General features: G+C 45.8%; 1 protein-coding gene across 4 annotated transcripts in view; it reads right to left on the minus strand.

Moving 5' to 3' along the window:
- Positions 1 to 19,295, minus strand: part of GOLGA4 (golgin A4) — an 840,043-nt gene that overhangs the window by 306,266 nt on the left and 514,482 nt on the right. For all 4 annotated transcript variants that reach the window (XM_085607536.1, XM_085607535.1, XM_085607534.1 and 1 more), the window contains one exon: positions 3,089 to 3,220. In XM_085607536.1, coding sequence (XP_085463662.1) covers positions 3,089 to 3,220 — 132 coding nt within the window. The remainder of the gene's footprint in view (positions 1 to 3,088; positions 3,221 to 19,295) is intronic.

Below are 19,295 nucleotides of genomic sequence, written 5' to 3' on the forward strand. Positions count from 1 at the left end.
TGTCTCACATGGATTTCTCATATAACCATATTAAAATGCTTCGCATTTGAGAGATCCGTGCAAACAAGGAATTTGCCATTATGTATTTTAATAATAGTGTACTTAATTGTTAGGTGTTTATAAACAATAGTATATTTTCTTTTATAGAAATGTCCACAAGGTGGAACCAGGGTTCCAAATTTCCTCAAGTGCGCTCGCAAGGTGCATTAAAGCATCACTAGTGTGTTGCGATAACGTATCTGCCCCTATGGAGCCCGGAACCCGATTTGTGCCTCATATGGATTCCCCATAAAACTATATTGAAATACTTTATTTTTCAAAAGTCCGTACGGTCATAATGAATAACTGTCTTTTTTCCGTGGAGAGGGAGTGTTGCGAAGAATATAGCGAAAAAAATGTGTAATAGGCTCTGCACTTACCGTGTTAGTATCCTGTTGCCGCTGACATGGCTGGCGTCTGTCCGTGTAGGGTTTCACGCCCTCACCTATTGTATCCCATTAACGTGAGCCATCACGGCGTTCCGGGGTCATGGAATGTCCCTTAAAGTCACATCGCCGAGATAGAAAATACAAAATCTTTACGTACACATTGTCCATTTATTTTCTTTTTTGTCCTTTCTCTCTCGTGTCCCTAAGGCACTCCGGTTAAATTATATTTTATTTTGAAGTGTCATAATATCCCCATATGCTTGGAAATGACATGGTTGAAAAACATGTGTTTCACTTAAGACCCGTGATGTCGTCCAACTCTGGGTTTAGGACTTCGTTGATCAGGATTTGTCGTTGTTCGGAGTTCGTTGTTCAGGCAAGTCGTAATTGAAACTTCGTTGTTTAGGATGTTTCCCAAGCTCAGAACCACCTTATGTTAAATACACTCAAAACAGAATTCCTCCTGATTGCCCCCCCATAACCACATCAGGACTGGCTCAAGCAACTAACAGCCCTCAATTGCACCCATCATGTTGGGAGCTCCGCTAGTTTACTCAGCTTAATCCTGGACAAATGCCTGAATATGCAAAATCACATCAGTGCAACAACAAGAGGAGCCAATCAACAACTATGCACACTGAGGAAAATCAAACCTTTCCTGCCGCCTACTGACCTGAAACAAGCTGTCCAATCCTTAGTTATCTCCCGTTTAGATTACAGAATTGCTTCTCTGGCAGGGCTACCCAAAGCTGAACTGGCCCCTTTAAGGACCACTCTGAACTCTGCTGCAAGACTCATTATCGTCTCAAGTAAGCATGACATCAAACCAGACCTGTTCCATCTCAACTGACTCCCCATAGATTCAAGGATCAGGTATAAAATAGCCTGCCTAACACACAAAGCGCTCTATCAGAACACACCCACTTACCTGGCAAATAAACTGGAGTTATCAGGTGGGAATCGCAAACTAAGAAGTTCACACACTTTACTGCTGAAACCACCTAAGTTCAAAAAGAAGAGAACCTACAGCTGTGCCTTCTCAGGGCTTGCTCCAAGAATTTGGAACGCCCTCCCATCAGAAATTAGAATGAACCCCTCGACCTATGCATTTAAAAAAGAAGTCAAAGGTTTGCTCAGGAATAGTTACCTGTGACATTAGTCCCTAAGCCTTACAACTAATGGCCATTGAACTACAACCCTGTATTCCCTTTCCACTATGCAATATTCATCTTGTTAACTGTTTACATGTCTACTTTGTCTCCATTGTTTCTTCTACTGCAGAAGTTTAGCTATCTATTTTGTCCTCATGTACCAGCCTACCAGCTGGCTTCGCTGTACAGCGCTCTGATACCCAGACAGGTCTTGCCCGCACTCAAAACACTTCAAATAAATAAATAAATCATTACTGCTTTTCATGCTACTGCAGTGCTAGGTCTGAAAATTCCGAATGGCTTTTTCCATGCTATATTAGATTACTGCCGTAGATTTTGGTGAGTTACACCTTTTTAAGGAATGCTTATGTCGTTTTCCGGTCTTATTGTTACTTTTCTTCCCGCCGGTTCCTTTTTTGTTTCTGTTGGGAATAACTGTTATGCATTTTCTTCTCTACTTATACCTTTATTTCTTTTTAAATTCTGATCACAGCGGGAGTTTCCATTTCAGCGGATCCTTTATAAGTATTTACTTGTTGATGTTCTGTTCTCTGTTAGAAAAAACTTTTGGCTTCACTTTTGACTTTTTGTCCTAATACTACGCTTTACATTTCTTCGTTCCAATTGCAGCTTCATGTATTGCCGTATAGAAATCTGGCCTCTTCTTTTGGGTGATACTCATGTAAATGATGGGTTACTTGCTGTGTGTGGAATGCTGACTGTTGCTCCCACATACTTGATGTATGTAACCAATATTTATGAAGGATAGAAATAATTTCTTGCTTCTGTTCCGTATAATCGTACATTGTTTTATTTTTTGGCTTCCTTTTCTCCTTTAGCCCTGAAGAAGCGGAGACATTATTCCGCGAAACATGTGTTGGCAACTTCACTGCTTCTACTTCGCTCTCTTAATATTCTACTTCATACATTTATTACATAATTGCTGTATTGTATATGATGTACTTCTGTATATTGGAAGGACAGAATGTAACCCAACTATACTGAATAAAATCGATGGATGTAATAAAGCTCAATTATATTGATGTTTGAAACAAAAATTATAAGGGATGAATAATATACTTTTGGTGTAATGAGTGTTTATATTACGATTTTGACCCCCCACTACCCTTACTGTATTTGATGCAACTTTTTGTCAGCAGGATAAACTGACATCAATGGGTGAGTGCGCAGGGCCTTTTCTCAGTTTATCCAGTTCTTATTTTTGATTGCATGTACAATAATATTGGTCTTTGGGGAAGGGTGTGTATACACACCCAATGAATGCCACTTGCGACACATGCTGATACCAAAGGACATACAACTTAAAGCACGAATAAAGAAAACCTTAGATCCCTATCCGCAAACAAAATGTATTGCAACTCAGCAAAACATTCGTAACAGCATTTAATAGTAGGAAACGTTAAAAAAAGACTAATAAGTGGAAGAAAGCACAAAGCAGTTCTGAGACTTTTTTGTGTCTTTACGATTAAAGGTGGAATGAAGGCTTACCAGAGCTGCCTTCATCTGTTCAGCAAACTGCAGCTCTTGGGTCTGTAATCTGTCCTTCAGCTCTTGTTCTTTGCGTGCCAATTCTTCAGCATGCAACTGCTCTAACTTAGCAATACGCTCCTCCGAAGACTTCTGCAGGTCGTGCATGGGGGAAAACACAATGTGTTATAACCTAAATAATTTACATGATAAAGCTTTGTTAAATCAGCAGGACAAATCCCCTCCCACCCGAACAAACTCTGATAAAAGAAATCAGAAACGTTTTTTAACATTAGATTTGTCCTTAAATAAAAAATTATTCAAAAAAGTTTAGCACTATTAAATAACCATTGTGACTAATAAATACTGGAACTTCATTCATCCTCCCAGACATAGAGGTCACAATACAGGGGATGTTTCAGAAATGTCCCTATTAAATTATGAAACCAGATTTATTTATGATGTTTTCAAAAGTGCAACCTATATCCTTGATATGCTTATTTAAGTTGTGTATGTTAAGTAGAAAAGACGGTCCCATGTACTCCATGCTAGATGCAAATTCAGCAAATTTAGAAAAGTGTTGAACTTGTTGAGGGGCTTGGTCAGGAATGGCTAAAAATCATAGTTTTTCAGTTACGAATGGGTTGACGGGCACAAGCTATTCAAAAGCAACCCAAGTAAGTGGAAAGAGAGATTTTGGTTGTACAAGAACATAAATTATGAATCATATCAGATTCAAATTTTGATTTTGTGAAAAGTTATGATTGTACTGGCAGATACATACCATATTTGAAATGCATACCATGCATTAATATGTACATACGAAAATATGAACATGCATTCAAAGCCACTATTAAACATGAGCCCCCAAATGTCATAGGCATTGAGTTAATTTTAGACACCAGACAGTCACGATCCTGTCTCTGCCCCATTTTCACACAGCGGTGAACAGGACTCCAAGTGTGAGGTGGTAACAACTGCATTTCGGCTTATATAGAGGAGAGTTACAGCACGGGCTGGAGCCAGGAGGGCTAGAGGCGGCAGTGTCAGCGCAGCTCACGGGCTGCAATGGGCTGGGAGAGCAAGAGAAGTTTAGGGGGGTGACTGCCCACCAGTGAAGCAGTGATGAATGGGGATGAAGGCAACAAGCCTCTTGGGAAGCAGAGGTGTGAGAGGGGAAGCAGTTTCCACTCTATTACACTGGTTCCTAACCTATGGTCCAAGGACCCCTGGAGGTACGTAAGGCTTATTCAGGGAGTCCGCGATAAAATAAATCAATTAGAATGAATAAAGTATATACACAAAAAGAAGAAAAATTTAAAATGTGAAAACTTTATCTGTATTGGAATGCGAAATACCCACAATATTTGAGCATTTGTTTGTTGTATACTTGTTTTTGTGTATTGTTTTAAGGTCCAAATCATAGAAAGTGCTTAGGCTTGGCTGCCTCGGCCTTTAATTATCGCTCAATCATATTCCAGTAATGTTTCAGTGGAGGTCCACAGAAGTCAGAAGTTCAGGAACAGCTGCTGTAGTCTATTCCTAAACATTGTTCATGGCATTACTTCCTTTCTTTCTCTCAATCTCTGTTCCACGCTTTAACATAGAGCAGATCCTCTTAAACAAAGAATAACATATCAATGGGTTTAATGATGAAATACCCTGGCTATAGCCCACCCCATGAGATACTTGTGTGTATGCCTAATTTCATGGGGTCCACCAAGGGGATCCTGGCTGTGAGAACAACATTATCCTGTCTGAGCGTTAAAACGGACAGATATCCATTTTGTAGACTATGACGCTCGGACAATGAGACAGTGAGGACCTTGAGTATTGTTATGAGCGCACCCCCTGATTTTTCTACAAATTGTATTGGTCCTTAAATTTTGTGAACCACCCTCCCCACCGTTATTTTTGCACATTTCCGGGCTGGGACCTTACTTCTCACATGTCTGTCAGGCCAACCACGCCAGTGCATCCTAGACTATGTACAATATATATGAATTATAATATCTTGACTTTGGGTTCCAAGCCGAGCCTCTGGAATTCTGACTGGACATGGACCACAGTTCTCGGGATGAGACTATATTTTCCATAAGCACGTCTCCCGGGCTTTCTCATATATCCACGTGCACCACACCCTACTTCTTGGGTCTAGATTGGGCAGGGACCACTCGAGGAAGCGAGGGGCGAACGTTAGGGATTATTGGGAGGAGTCACAAGCAGTAAACAGGGTTGCACAGCAGGATAAGACTTTTTAAGAAGTAAGGGCTTCACTCTAATGAGGTAGCTACGGTATTTGCAAAGGGCCACATTTTGACTAAGTTACTCTCTCATTAGTGTGTGACTGCAATGTTTCCCTCAGTACCTCCTCCATTGGGTCCTTTCCACTACAAGCAAGGGTAAGATAGAGTGTGTGTGACTGAGGCAGGCATGATTGTACAAATTTGCAGGGTCTCACCAGTGTTAACTGATTTACCGCGATTGCCTACCACGTTTTAGGGAGCAGTAGCAGATGGCTGGAAATCATTATGTTGTAAAAAGCAAATCTGGCATCTTCCTTGTATGTACCTTTTTGTTACATGTCTTTGATGTATATTTGTTGTAACTTTTTAAAAAAAGTTTGAGTAACAGAGGACCTCATGAACATTGCAGAATCAGCAGTGTTATTGCCAGCAGGAACTTACTATGGGTATTGAATGAATGTATGGAAGACATAAACATACAATCAACAACTAGATATGGGAATATTCAGGGATCCCAGTCCGGACTAAAGCCAGGGACCCCAGTAGTGGGCAATACAGTTTGCCGAAACATAATGACCTAACAGATGCGTGAGCATTCATCTTTCCCTCGCATCACACTTTTTAAAAATATTTTCAACTCTATACATTATTTATATAGGGAATCTCCTAACGAGGTTGCTTCGAGTTTTTAAGCTGCTCTAGATCCTCTTCCTTGTTTCCTCTACCAAAGTACGCTCTGTCAATCCAGAGAACCCACTCTTCTTGAGAATGCTCTGGTGAGTCCAGGAAGGACAATGATGATGCATGACACTCAAGGTAGTGTGTGAGGCCATTCCTTACATATTTATGTTATGTCTAGGTCCATATTTGAGACAAAAGGACATTAATTTTGGTCCTTCCTAAAAGGGTAATTCCCATTAATGACATTGAGTTCCTGATACCTCATTGAGTCACGTTTACTGTGTGTGTTATGGATATTTCCTTGGGAGGCTGCAAATATGAAGAGCCATCTTTTCCTCTCATTCCCCCATCCCCTTATACTTAAGTTTTTATTTTGTGGTCAGGACCTTACAACTCACCTGTTCGGTTAGGTCACAGCTTCGGGTTCCACCACAAGACACCCTGGCCTTTTCTAACTTGCGTATCAATCATAGTGCAATGATGCTTTGGTGCAACCAAGCATTATATACATTGATTGTTCATTAATTCATGTATTGATTTCTATGTATTTCACAGTCTATCCTTCTTTAACCTCTTCTATTCTCCCTTTCTTTCATCCTTTCTGCTTCATCCCTTTTTTTCTTTGCTTCACTCTTTCTTTCATCTTGTCTTTCTCACCCTCTTAATGTCGGATTTCGTTTTCCTTTTGTTTCTATTTTCGTGTCATCATTTCTCTGCTCCTTCCAACTTGATTTCTTTCTTTACCTTCCCTTGGTATGCCTTCGTTATTTAATTCATTGTTTTTCGGTTCAACTTCGTCTGTTCTATTTCTATTTTCTTGCTATAATCGCTTCAGTTTTTATTAGGTCTTGCCTAAGCAGCGCACGTGATGTCTTCGAGTCATGTGGCATTTAGTCTATGGGCTTTGAACACACCCACCGCTTACCATTGGTTTGTTCGTCTGCCTTTAAAAATTCCTTTATTTTCGTGGTGAATAGCATACATTTGTCCCGCCTTTGAGCTGTTTTGTTCAGCCCTGGTATATGGATCCTTTCACTATCAGCCATATGTTTTGCTTCAGTGCGCTACTTTATCTTTCCGCTCTCTCCTCGCCACTGGCAGTTCACTTAATCTCCTCGTGCCGTTCTCACAACAAAACCGCTCACCACTCACAGCTTGTTATTTGCAGTGTTTTTCATTGTTCCCTAATTGCACCAGGTCACGCACCCCTCGCTGCTAGTATGGCACTGCCCATAACAGATCCATGGAGCATTAGGCTGTACAAAAACACCCCTCACCGCTCCCTGGCACGCAGCCAAGCTTCGCCGCGACTTCACTTGCACTCGGTTCACACAGCCACCCCCATGTGAAGTGTAAGGTGGTGCAAGCCGGAATGGCCTCCCAGCGCCCTGTACAATGGTAGCGCCTCCCTCCCCGGTAGTCATGTGCACGGTGCTGCTAGTTTTACTTTGAAGTAGAGTGTGGCGCATGCTTCACGGACACCGCACTTTATGTTTCAGCTCTTTTTATTTGTAGCACACTTTATCTTGATCAGCGCGGCACCCGATTCAGGGACGCTGTGCTTCATTTTTCAGTTCCTTACTATTTGTTGCACGCTTTGTCTTGGTCAGCATGCTACATGGCTCTGTGCTCCATGGTTTTTTTTTTTTACTTTGAAGCTGAAAATGGCTGTGTATTTGCAATCTGATGAAAGTGGTCAAGGCAGGCATTTGGTGCCTTAGTCCTTTGTCTATGCCTATGTTTTAGTCTTAGCCGTGCACTTCATGTTAACAGAGAGAGCAGAGCATTTGGTAAATACCATTTGATCTTCTTCATTAAGTCTTTAACTGGAAGAATGTGGCACCTTTGACCGCCTTGAAGACATCTGAAGCTTTACTTTTTTCTCTTTGATTAGTGATGTTGATTTTGTTTAGATTCTACTTGAGCTACTGGTTTAAACTTCCTTTGCATAGTAAGAACCTGATTCATGCAAGGATAGTCGCCTAGTTGTGAGATTTTTGCCGTCACAAAAAATAGGCTGCATTTCTCTTGTGCGATTTACATACACAAACTTTTGCATGGTGGAGGGCTAGCCCAGGGGATCACTTCACAAGCCCATCTCCCCATTTCCTTAAAACCCATCTAAAACAAAAGAACAACGGCTTTAGGAGGTAACAGCTAACTTTGTCAAATCAATTATGGCACAACCAATCATATGTCAGAGCCTCATGCTCCCACAGTCAACATACAGACCACACAGTGTGACCCATCCCAAATCCCCATCAAAAACAAATGATCTGTGTCTTTTCTTTTTTAATGCAGTTTTATTTTAACTTAAATATCAGTTCACATGAAACTATAATTGAAACTATAATTGAATTTACAATGCACCATCATTACCTCTGCAAGAGTGTTGGGCAAAAGTGAAACTCTTCAAATAATTATCAGTTTGTGAATTTTTGGCCCAGATATTATATGCTTACTCGAAGCATGTACATTAAAAAATGAGCCCTGCTGTAAAGCTCTACTGTCCATTACATGGAAGCAGCAAACCAGTGGTGTAATCCAGTGTTCTCCATATAACTATAGTGTGTGGTCCTGGGCAAACTACATTGTTTATCAGCACCCACCCCTGCCAAGCTTCAAACAACGATAGGATTTTAGAAACAGCCTAACCACAGAAATGCTAATTTGTTCACGCGTGTTTCTATCATTCACTTTTTACAACAAGCTAACATGAAACAGAAAGCTTTCTATTTGGTTGCTACTAGTATGTGGGAAGGTAATGATAATAATGAAGGTAATTTCAAACATCACCAATGCACCTTCACAAACCTTCTACACACTAAACCAGTGAACATTAACCTTGGTTTGAGAACCAGCTCTTAAATGTTCCATTATGCTTGTTACTTTAAAAATATATGATCTAACAGTATTTTAATGGGAACACACTTTTGGTGGTAGGATGCCTGTTAACTACAATGCAAAAGGCATTTATCTATATTAACCCCTTCGCTGCTAGGGCTTCCCCCTGTGCGAAGCCTTTTTTTTTTTTTTTTTAGCTATTTGGTGTAGTTCACACTTAGACCCCTGTAACCTTTTGACCACATAAGGTATCCACGCCAAAATTGCATCCTTTTCTTACAACATCATAGGGATTTTAAAGGTACCCAGGGTTTGTTGATTCCCCTGGAGGAGACCCAGAAATTAGCCAAAATACAGCAAAATGTTGTTTTGTTTTTTGGGAAAAATGCGAAAAAAGTGCTGCAGACGAAAGCGGCTGGTTTTTCCCCTGCAAATGGTATCATCAAAGGGTTTGTGGTGCTGAAATCACCATCTTCTCAGCGTTCAGGGACTGACAGACTTTTATCAGAAAACCAACATTTTTTTTTTTTTTTTTTACTTACAGTTTTGCCATTTTACTGGGACATAGCCTGTTTTTTGTGCTTTCAACCTCCTTACAGTTAATGGTAGAAACAGGTATGAAAGCAATAATGGATCCTGGAAAGCTATACATTTCAGAAAAGTAGCCACAATTCTGATTTCAGCAAGGGGGCATTTGTGTAGATCCTTCAATGTTTTTTTTTATAGAAATAAAAAGCTGAAAATAGGAAAAATTGAAAATGAGTTGAAAAAAACAGCCACGTGTGCCAACTTTTTCATCTGTAACTTCTTCTAAGTATGACAGATTTTTGAAAGCAATATACCATTACATCCGCTGGACCGTTCTGGTTGTGGGGATATATAGGACTTATAGGTTCACCAAGAACCCGAGGAACCCAGAGCTAATAACTGAGCAGCATCTTGCAATGGTTTTTTATTGTGTACCGGGTATATAGCAATTCATTTGGAAAAAAAAAAACAGTGAAAATTTGGTATGAAAGACACCTATATTTCCAAAATGGAAACAAAATATAGAGTTTAGAAACAGTAGCCATTTGCACATCTCTGAAACTGTGGGTACCCATACGAGCATGTGAATTATAGGAAATTTTTCAAAGTGACTTCTTTTTTACACATTGTCTTAACATTTGGAAGGAAGAAATGCATCGACAGTCATTAGGTAATAACAGTTGCTCTACAATTCTGTGCTCCCCTAAGTCTCCTGATAAACATGGTACCTCACTTGTGTGGGTAGGCCTAGTGCCCACGACAGGAAACGGCCCAAAACTCAATTTGGACGCTGCACATTTTACAGTGAAAACAGACCCTTTTTTTGCCAAGTGCCTAGCTGTAGATTTTGAACCCTAGCTCAGCTGGCAACTAGGGAAACCTAGCAAACCTATATATTTTTGAAAACTAGACACCTAGAGGAATCTAGAATGGGATGACTTGAGTGGCTCTCACCAGGTTCTGTTACCCAGACTCCCTTGCAAACCTCAAACTTTGTCCCGAAGAAACCCCATTTTCCACACATTTCTGGGATGGAACGTTCTGGGATCTGCGTGGATCCACAAATTCCACCCACCACGCATCCCCCAAAGTCTTCCGATAAAAATGGTACCTCACTTGTGTGGGTAGGTCTAGTGCCCGCGACAGGAAACGGCCCAAAACGCAACGGGAACACACCACATTTTTACAGTGAAAACTGACCCCTTTTTTGCAAAGTGCCTAGCTGTAGATTTTGAACCCTAGCTCTGCCGACACCTAGGGAAACCTAGCAAACTATACATTATTTGGAAACTAGACACCCAGGGGTTTCCAGGATGGGGTGACTTGTGTGGCTCTCACCAGGTTATGTTACCCAGAATCCCTTGTAAACCTCAAACTTTGTCAAAAAAACAATTTTCCCCACATTTCTGTGATGGAAAGTTCTGGAATCCGCGTGGGTCCACAAACTTCCACCCACCCTACATTCTCCAAAGTCTCCCAATAAAAATGGTAAGTTTTTAAAATTTTTATTTTTAATACTTTATTTACCACTTTTAGAATTAGAACAATACATTTTCCAGCTCCAGTACAATGGTATTTATGACATTACAGTGCGTGATATGGAAGTTCGTCCGCCTCATAACATTCATCTCCGTGTTGATTTGTTCAGCCTGGACAATCAGCTTTGCTATTACTTGATCTCCACCCTTGCTGGTTGCAAACACGAATTACCTTGTTACAGCGCACAGCAAACCACATTATGAAAAGAAAAACATATACCCAAATGAAATATCACATTTCTGTGTCTAGTATACAATTTCTATCTGATCAGCCAATACCCTTAGGCACAAGTCCGCGTTCCAGCTGTGCGGTAGGCTGTGGTTGTGTCGCTGCCGTCTAGTGTTTAAAAGGGCCCCAAATGTCCTGCGGGCGGGATGTACTAGGCAGAGTGGAGGCATACAAATAGTAGTTGGTGTTGCAATATGCCAGACTGCCCAGCCATTCCTTGCACGTCAGAGCAGCTTTTCGTCCCCATTTGAGTGCCATTTCTCTTTTGGCCAGTAATAACCCCAAGGCAGTGAATTTCCGGATTGGTTTTGGGATGTTAGTCACGTATCCCAACAATGCTACCTCTGGAGTAGGTTTGCGGTCTAAGCCTATCATTTCCCCAAGGGTACGATAGATTTCGGCCCAATACTTGTTTATTTTGCAACAAGTCCAGGCGAGATGCACAAAATCTGCGTGTGGGGATTTACATTTTAATCAACAGTGGGGTCTGTCTGGATCTATTTTATGTGTCATCTCAGGGGTAACATATATTCTGCGCAGGAATTTGAAGTGGATTAGTTTATGGCGGCTATTCAAGGAGACCTCCTTGGTTTGAACACCGCATGCAGCCCACTGGTCGTCAGTAATAGGGTGGCCTAAATCAGCCTCCCAATCAGCCCTTATTTTAACATTGCGTATGGGAATTCTATCAACACAGGCCTGTTATAGTTTGGAAACCAGATGTTCCCCATTGGTACTATCTAGAACTGTGGAAAGTGGGATGAATGGATCAGGTTCGATGGGAAAGCCAGGGATCTTAGCTCTCAGAGTTGAGCGAAGGCGAGTAAGCACAAATTTGTCCATGAAGGAAGCCTTATTAAACCTATCTCCGTCGGAAACAGAAAATACTTGGCCCTCAAGGTAGAAATCCCCAATAGTGGTCATGTCGAACCGAGAGAGTGCGCGCTGTACTATTCTTTCCCCAGTAATAGGTATCCAGCGTTTATTTGGGATAGGTAAGCTCGGGGAGTATAGTACCGGTGACCCCAGTACTCTGACCAGTTTCTGCCAGGCCCAGCTAGTACAGAGACCGTCTGAATGTCTATAGGGTCGCGTGGGTATCCCAGGGGTAACACCGTATTCAATGTGTCCGGCAGGACTAAATCTGCCTCAGGACGTAAATAAGGAACCCTGGCGTCGGGGTGAAACCAGGAGTGAGCATAGCTGCACTGAGCGATCAAGTAGTATAGCTGAAAATAGGGGACTCCAAAGCCTCCTCTATGGTACAGGAGTGTCATTACCTCCCAGCGGAACCTTGGTCGTTTACCTCCCCAAGTCAGTCGAATAAGATGGGTGTATATTGATTTAAAGAATCGATTTGGTAGCGGTATAGGTATATTGTTAAAAAGATACAGGAATTTAGGCAGGACAATCATTTTAATCAGTGCAACTCGCCCAGCAATCGAGAGTGGAATTCTTAGGCACCTGTCTACTTGCTTTTCCAATGTGTGTACCGCCGTGCCATAGTTCGACAGTATACTTTTGGTGGTATTTAAGTGTATGTTTATCCCCAGGTACTTTACGGAGTCCGAACACCAGGTTAGTGAGTACTCACATTCCCATCTGACAGTGCCCATGGTGAGAGGAAATATCAGACTTATGCCAATTTATGCCAAGGCCAGAGAAGCTGCCACACCCGATGATCTCTCGGATTAGTGGTTCTAAATTGTTTTAGGGGTCTCTAATATACAATATAACGTCACCTGCGTATAGTAACACCAATGAGGCCCAGTGTTGAATTGGAGCCCCCTCTGTAGATGACGCTCCTGGAAATGTCGAACGAGTGGGTCCATTGCTAATATGAAAAGGAGTGGTGACAGGGGGCATCCCTGTCTGGTGCCTCGGGATAATGTAAAGGAGAGGGACAGCGTGCCATTTAATCGCAGCCTGGCAGTGGGGGCCGAGTACAACAGTGCAGTGTGATTTACGAACCCTAAGGGTATGCCCAGCGTACGCATAACTGTCCATATACATGGCCACTCCAGGGAGTCGAAGGCTGTCTCCGCATCCAGCAGAACTGCTGCTGCCGGAGTCATCGGATTGATTCGGTGTAGGACTGTAAAGAGAGTGTGCAGGTTTAGGGAGGTAGATCTGTGGGGCACAAACCCCGACTGGACTGAGGATATTATTTTGTCCTGTAGCAGGGTGAGCCGCATAGCGATTATTTTTGCCAATATTTTATAATCTAAGTTTAATAGTGACAAAGGTCTATTCGACCCGCACAGCACGGGATCCATGCCGGGTTTGGGTAATAAGACAATCACTGCTTCTCTTAGAAGGGGGGGGGGGGGAACTGATTTTGTTCTAAAGATTTGTGATAAACTTCTAGGAGCTTCGGGGCTAATATAAGTTAGCACAACCACGTTAGATGTTAGAAAGCCATCTTGCCGCTTTTGCTGCTTTTGCACACGACACTGTAGTCACATGTTATTAAATTGAGAAATGCTTACTCGACTTTGCTTCACATGAGAACTGTCTGTTGTTAACATCCCAAACAGTGAGCAGCGACCTTGGTCTGTACACAGTGAAAAAGAAACAGTCTGGGTCGCTAGACGGTGCATGTTGTTGAGTTCAGGTTGATCGGCCCACTAGTTTAGCCATAACACGCACGCAGCTGCAAAAACCTGAAAGTCGAGTGCTTTTAATATTGCAGCGTTACATGTTTTCATTACATTCGGAAGAAGAGCGTTCCTGGGAGCAGAGCATAGCTGATCCTGTGATGTGAACTCTCTGAGCTGATCTTTATGGTATGGGGCTCCCCATTCAAGCCTAGAGACCTTTTATTAGTCTAATAATACTATTAGTGTGTTAGAGAAAGGAAGGTGGCTTAGATCCACTGTCATTTTAGTATGATTACTCCTTTCATTTTCTATGGTATTGTAACTATGCTGATGGTTTTGATTTTTATTTTTGTCAAAATTGTTTTTATTATAATTAAATAAAAGACACAAACAAAATAACCAAAGAAAATGGAAGACATGCGACAATTCCGCCATAATTCCCACGCAGGGGAGGTGCACAAGATGAGGGGGGCCGCCATGACTAGCGAAGGTCCTGTTGTCCGGCCCAGCAAGGTAGTAGCACTAAAGAGGATAATGAGGGGCCAAGACCGGGTCGCCAGATCGGGTGCTTTACAGTTGGACAAAGACCGCTCTACGAAAATGTACACCTACAAGTGAGTCTCCAGGGCCGGATCAGCCAAGTCCAGTATCTCGGGCCCGTCCCTCTCGGATTCCGGACTGTCACAATTATCTTTCAAACCAAAGAAAAGACAACCAGGGAAACTCCCCCCCCACCCTCCAACAACCCCCCCCCCTCCCGCAACCCTCCAGTGGTGGAAGCACGCACTCATACCGTTGCCAGCTCCCCGCGGTATTCACACTTGAAATAGATGTAGGGCTCTACTTGACGGTGGGCACACTGCAGCTGGTAGACCCCGAGAAAGGAAGCGCACTAAGGGCCCCCAGCGGAAAACAAAGTTCTGAAAGTCCCCCAAAAATATGTCCGCCATTCGCTCCATGCTCAACAACTTCCACAACCTCGCATGCCAGAGAGAGATCGCTGGGGCCTCCCTCTTTTTCCAGGCCGCTGCCCAAGTAATTTTAGCCGCCCCAGTGCAGAGCCAGAAGATTTTTTTGTCCGCTCGGGTCCGATGTTCTAGAAGCGGGTCCCTAAGGCCCAACAGCACATGTTCCAAGGAATCCACGATAGGGTACCCCAGGATGTCTTTCATTTGGGCCAGAATCTCTTCCCAATAAGGGCGGATGATCGGGCAGTCCCACCAAATGTGGCGGAAGTCCCCCAACAACCCACAGCCTCTCCAACATCTATCCGAGGTGTTAGGAAAGATGTGATGGAGCTTGGCAGGGGGGAGATACCAGTCCATCATAGTTTTAACATGTGCCTCCTGCAGCTCCATCGAGTGATTGTGTCTGGTCAAATCCCGCCATAGATGGGACCACTCCTCGTTCGTGATGTCACGCCCAATTAGGCTCTCCCAGTGACCCATATATCGTGGCCTAGGCGTGACAGTTGTGGCAAGGAGGTGGCTATAGATGAAGGAGATAGCCCCACGCATGGTCGAGGTGCGGGAGAGAAAGGCTTCAAAGGGGGTAGGCGGCCGAGTGGCCGCCTCCCGTACTGACGGGGATAAGGCCCAGTGTAGCAACTGTCCGTGGTGGAACCTTTCCGTTTCAGCAATTCCGTAGTCCCGCCCACAATTCGGGAAAGTCAACGGGGCAGAGCCGTGGAACAAATGCGTGAGGGCCAGGCAGCATCCCTCTATCCATGTGTCAAAGGGCCCCTCCTTAAGCGCAGGCGGAAAGGCCGGATTGAAGTGAATGGGAGTGAATGGCGATGGGAAGGTGGTCCATCGCTCATCCCCGGAGACCGCATCCCAAACCTTAAGGGTGGTGCCGGTAGGGGTGCTAAGATAAGTATTCTTGGGCCTATCCCCCTTAGGTTTCCACACCAGGTCCCAGATCGTGCGGCCTGCAACACTCCTACCCATGTGGAGCCAATGCTTTTCCGAAAGCGGCTGGGTCCACTCCACTAAGACTCTCAATTGCGCTGCTTTGTAGTAGAGGTGCCCATCCCTCCCTCCGCCCGTGACCGCCGAAGAGTGGCAAAGGAAAAGCGGGCCCTGCCCCCCTGCCATACAAAGCGCAGCATAAGCGTCTTTATACGGCGAAAAAAGTCTCTGTCTAAGACAATAGGAAGAGCCTGAAAGAGGTATAAAAGCTTCGGAAGGAGTGTCATCTTGATCGCATGAATCCTGCCCATCCAGGAGATAAACAGCGGCTTCCAGCGCTGCAGCTCTGCCTGAATAGTTGCCAAAAGCGGGGGGAAATTAGCCGAATATAGCTTGCCCACTGTGGGGGTCAACCGGACCCCCAGATACATCAGCGAGGAGTGAGACCACGGTAGGGGCGAGAGCGGGCCCGTTCCACCTCCGCCGAGGAGAGAGTAAGGTTGAGGATATACGATTTGCTATAATTGACCCGAAACCCCGCTACGTCCTCAAAGTGCGCCAGGGCAGTCTGCACATGAGGGAGAGAGTGCGCCGGATCCGCAAGGGAAAGGAGGACATCGTCTGCAAACAGGGAAATCTTATGTTGTTCCCCCGTGAAGGGCAGGCCCCGGATGTTAGTCTGTTCCCGGATTGCCATTGCAAGGGGCTCGATACTCAGGGCAAACAGCAAAGGGGAGAGAGGACAACCCTGTCGCGTTCCCCGCGAATGCGAGAAGAAGGGGGACAGGTGCCCATTTACCGCGACTCTAGATCGGGGGCTGCTATAGTTGGCTTTAAGCATGGTCACAAACTTGTCCGAGAAGCCAAAGGCCTGAAGAGTGCGGAACAGGAACTGCCAATCCATCCGATCAAACGCCTTCTCGGCATCCAGCCCAAGCAACATCGCCGGGATACGAAACCGGTTGGCCTTCTCAATAAGGTGGACCACCCTTCTGATGTTATCATGGATCTGCCTCCCCTTAATGAAACCTGATTGGTCCGGGTGGATCAGTGCCGGCATCAAATCCTGCATGCGCGACGCCAAGATACAAGAGCAGAGTTCAGCATCGAGGTTGAGAAGAGCTATCGGTCGGAATGATGAACAAACAGAGGGGTTCCTACCCGGTTTGGGGATCACCGAAATAACCGCCTCCGCCATGGAGACTGAGGACACTCCCGCCTGGGCCATTTCATTAAACAGGCGAACCAGAAACCCACTGATTTCTACTGCAAATGTCTGGTAGAAAAGGGCCGTGAACCCGTCCGCGCCAGGCGACTTGCGAGGCTTCAAAGACTTAATGGCGTCCAGCACTTCCTCGCTAGTGATGGGGGCAGATAGCAGGTCGTTCCATTCGGGAGAGACTCGAGGGAGCGGGAGAGCGCGTAGGTAGTCCTCCTGGGCAGTGGGGTCCAAGTCGTCCCCTGTGTAGAGTGCGGCATAAAAGTCCCCGAAGAGTGCTGCTTTGGTTGCATCGTCGTGTTGCAGCAAGCCGGCGGCATCCCTTATGCCCCCTATGTATTCCCTCTCCCGTTTGTGGCGTAACTGACGGGCCAAGTGTCTCCCCACCTTATTCCCCTGGGAGCAAGAGTGATGGCGGAGCTTCAAAATGGTGAACTCAGCCCTGCTGTTGTAGTGGGCCCGAAGTTTGCCCCTGATAGCCGTGAGAGAGCGCAGCGTCAGCCTGGACGGGCTGGCTTTATGCGCCTGCTCCACTGTTGAGAGCTCCCCCTCCAGCGCCTCCCGGTCCTCTCTCCGCAGCCGATTAAGTGCCGCGTTGAGGGCCAAGCAGCTCCCTCGGATTGACACCTTGAAGGCGTCCCAAGTAGTGAAGATCTATGTGTCCCGCACCGGGTTGAGCCGAAAGAATTCCCGGATCGCCTTGCGGAGGTCGTTACAAGAAGACTCATCCCGCACCACTGACGCCGGAAAAAACCATCTACGCTGCGCAGACCCTTCCGGAGCCCACTGAAAGCCCAGAGCCAGTAAGCTATGATCAGACACAGAGAGGGGGAATATCTTCGCGTCTCTCAGGGACCCCTGTAGGGATTGGCTGTAGAAAACATGATCCAGGCGGGAGTAAGAGTTGTGCACGTGGGAAAAAAAGGTGTAATCACGGGAGCGGGGGTGTAGCGAACGCCACCCGTCCCGCAGATCAAGCTCCTCGAATCGCCGTCGTGTCTCCTCAGCGAAGAGGCCGGCCTCGGCCCTCCGCTGGTGAGAACAGTCCAAGTCCCTGTCCCATACCAAATTGAAATCGCCCATCAGAAAGAGGCCGCCCTCCACAAAGTCTTCCACCGAACGCAACAGATCCAGGAGGAACCGATTTTGCCCAGCATTGGGGGCATACACCACTAGGAACGTGCAAGTTCTGCCAAGGAGCACTCCCTTAACAATGAGCCATCTGCCCTCCTTATCGCTGCGCACCCCCAGCGGATGAAACTGAAGAGTCGAACGAAACATCAGGGCTACTCCCCTGTGCTTTGACGCCGCCGAGGACCTGTAGATAAGAGGGAATTGCCTATGCTTGAGACGGGACTCGTCACTCCGGGACAGGTGCGTCTCCTGGAGCCCCACCACATCCAGGTGGTGGTCCAGGATGTATTTCCAGACCTTCTGGCGTTTCTGCGGCGAGTTCAGCCCCTTCACATTGCAAGTACCTAAGGTAACAGGCATCCTACCACACTCCCCTCTCTCTTCTCCGCCAGATCTCCCCCTGCTCTACACAGCAACCTCACACCTCCACTAGCACGACCAGCACTCCCTCTCCAAATTCGGGCCAGCAACGCCCCTTGGGGCCATCGCTCTCGAAGCACAGCACCAGAGACTACCAGATCACATCCCGGGTTGTCAAGCGGCTCATCGTGCCTATCAGCCAGTAATTGCCTCACGCCTGGACATGGCAAAAAGACCAAGGATCCAAACCCATTCTGCCCCCGACTCCCTCGTCTGCACCGAGAAGAGCACTGTCACTCATGCCAGGGCCTCTCTCCATACCCCACCCAACAGACATCCCTCACATCGCTCGCACACTCTCCCCTTGGCCTCCACCACTGGACCCCCCCCATCCCCAAGCCCAACCAACCTAACCCCCCCCGCCCCCTCATCCCGGGAACCCCCCCAACCAGGGACCCACCAAAGAAAAACAGAAATAACCTGAGTATCCAAGAACCCCAAAGCCGGGACCACTGTGGTTATCCCCCAAGTCCCTGAGGCGGGGTCTCCGCCCTCACCCCTCCAGTGAACAGGTCCAGGGCGTCTCCTCACAAAGTACATCAATACCCAGCGGTACCTGAAAGGAGGAGGCCCTCCGGCGCCGATCAAACTGAGATCTCCCGGGTGGCTAGGCAGCAGAAGAAGAGTCCTGCAAGGCTGCCTCCATCACGTTCACCACCGAGGCCACCGCGGCGTCTCTCTCCTGCATGCTGGTCTCAGGGTCCGGCCGACCCGGGGCAGCAGAGCGCCCCACTCGTTGCCAAGGGAAGGAGCGCCGACGTTGCCTCACAGGCGAGCCCCCATCTCCCTGCGAGGGGGACCCGTCATCCAAACCAAGGAGATCCTTGGCAGCCTGCAGAGAGCGGACCTGAACCAGCCTGTTTTGCCACCGAAAAATCA

This window comes from Triturus cristatus, chromosome 5_2 (assembly GCF_964204655.1).
Source record: "Triturus cristatus chromosome 5_2, aTriCri1.1, whole genome shotgun sequence".
NCBI classification, from domain to species: Eukaryota; Metazoa; Chordata; class Amphibia; order Caudata; family Salamandridae; genus Triturus; species Triturus cristatus.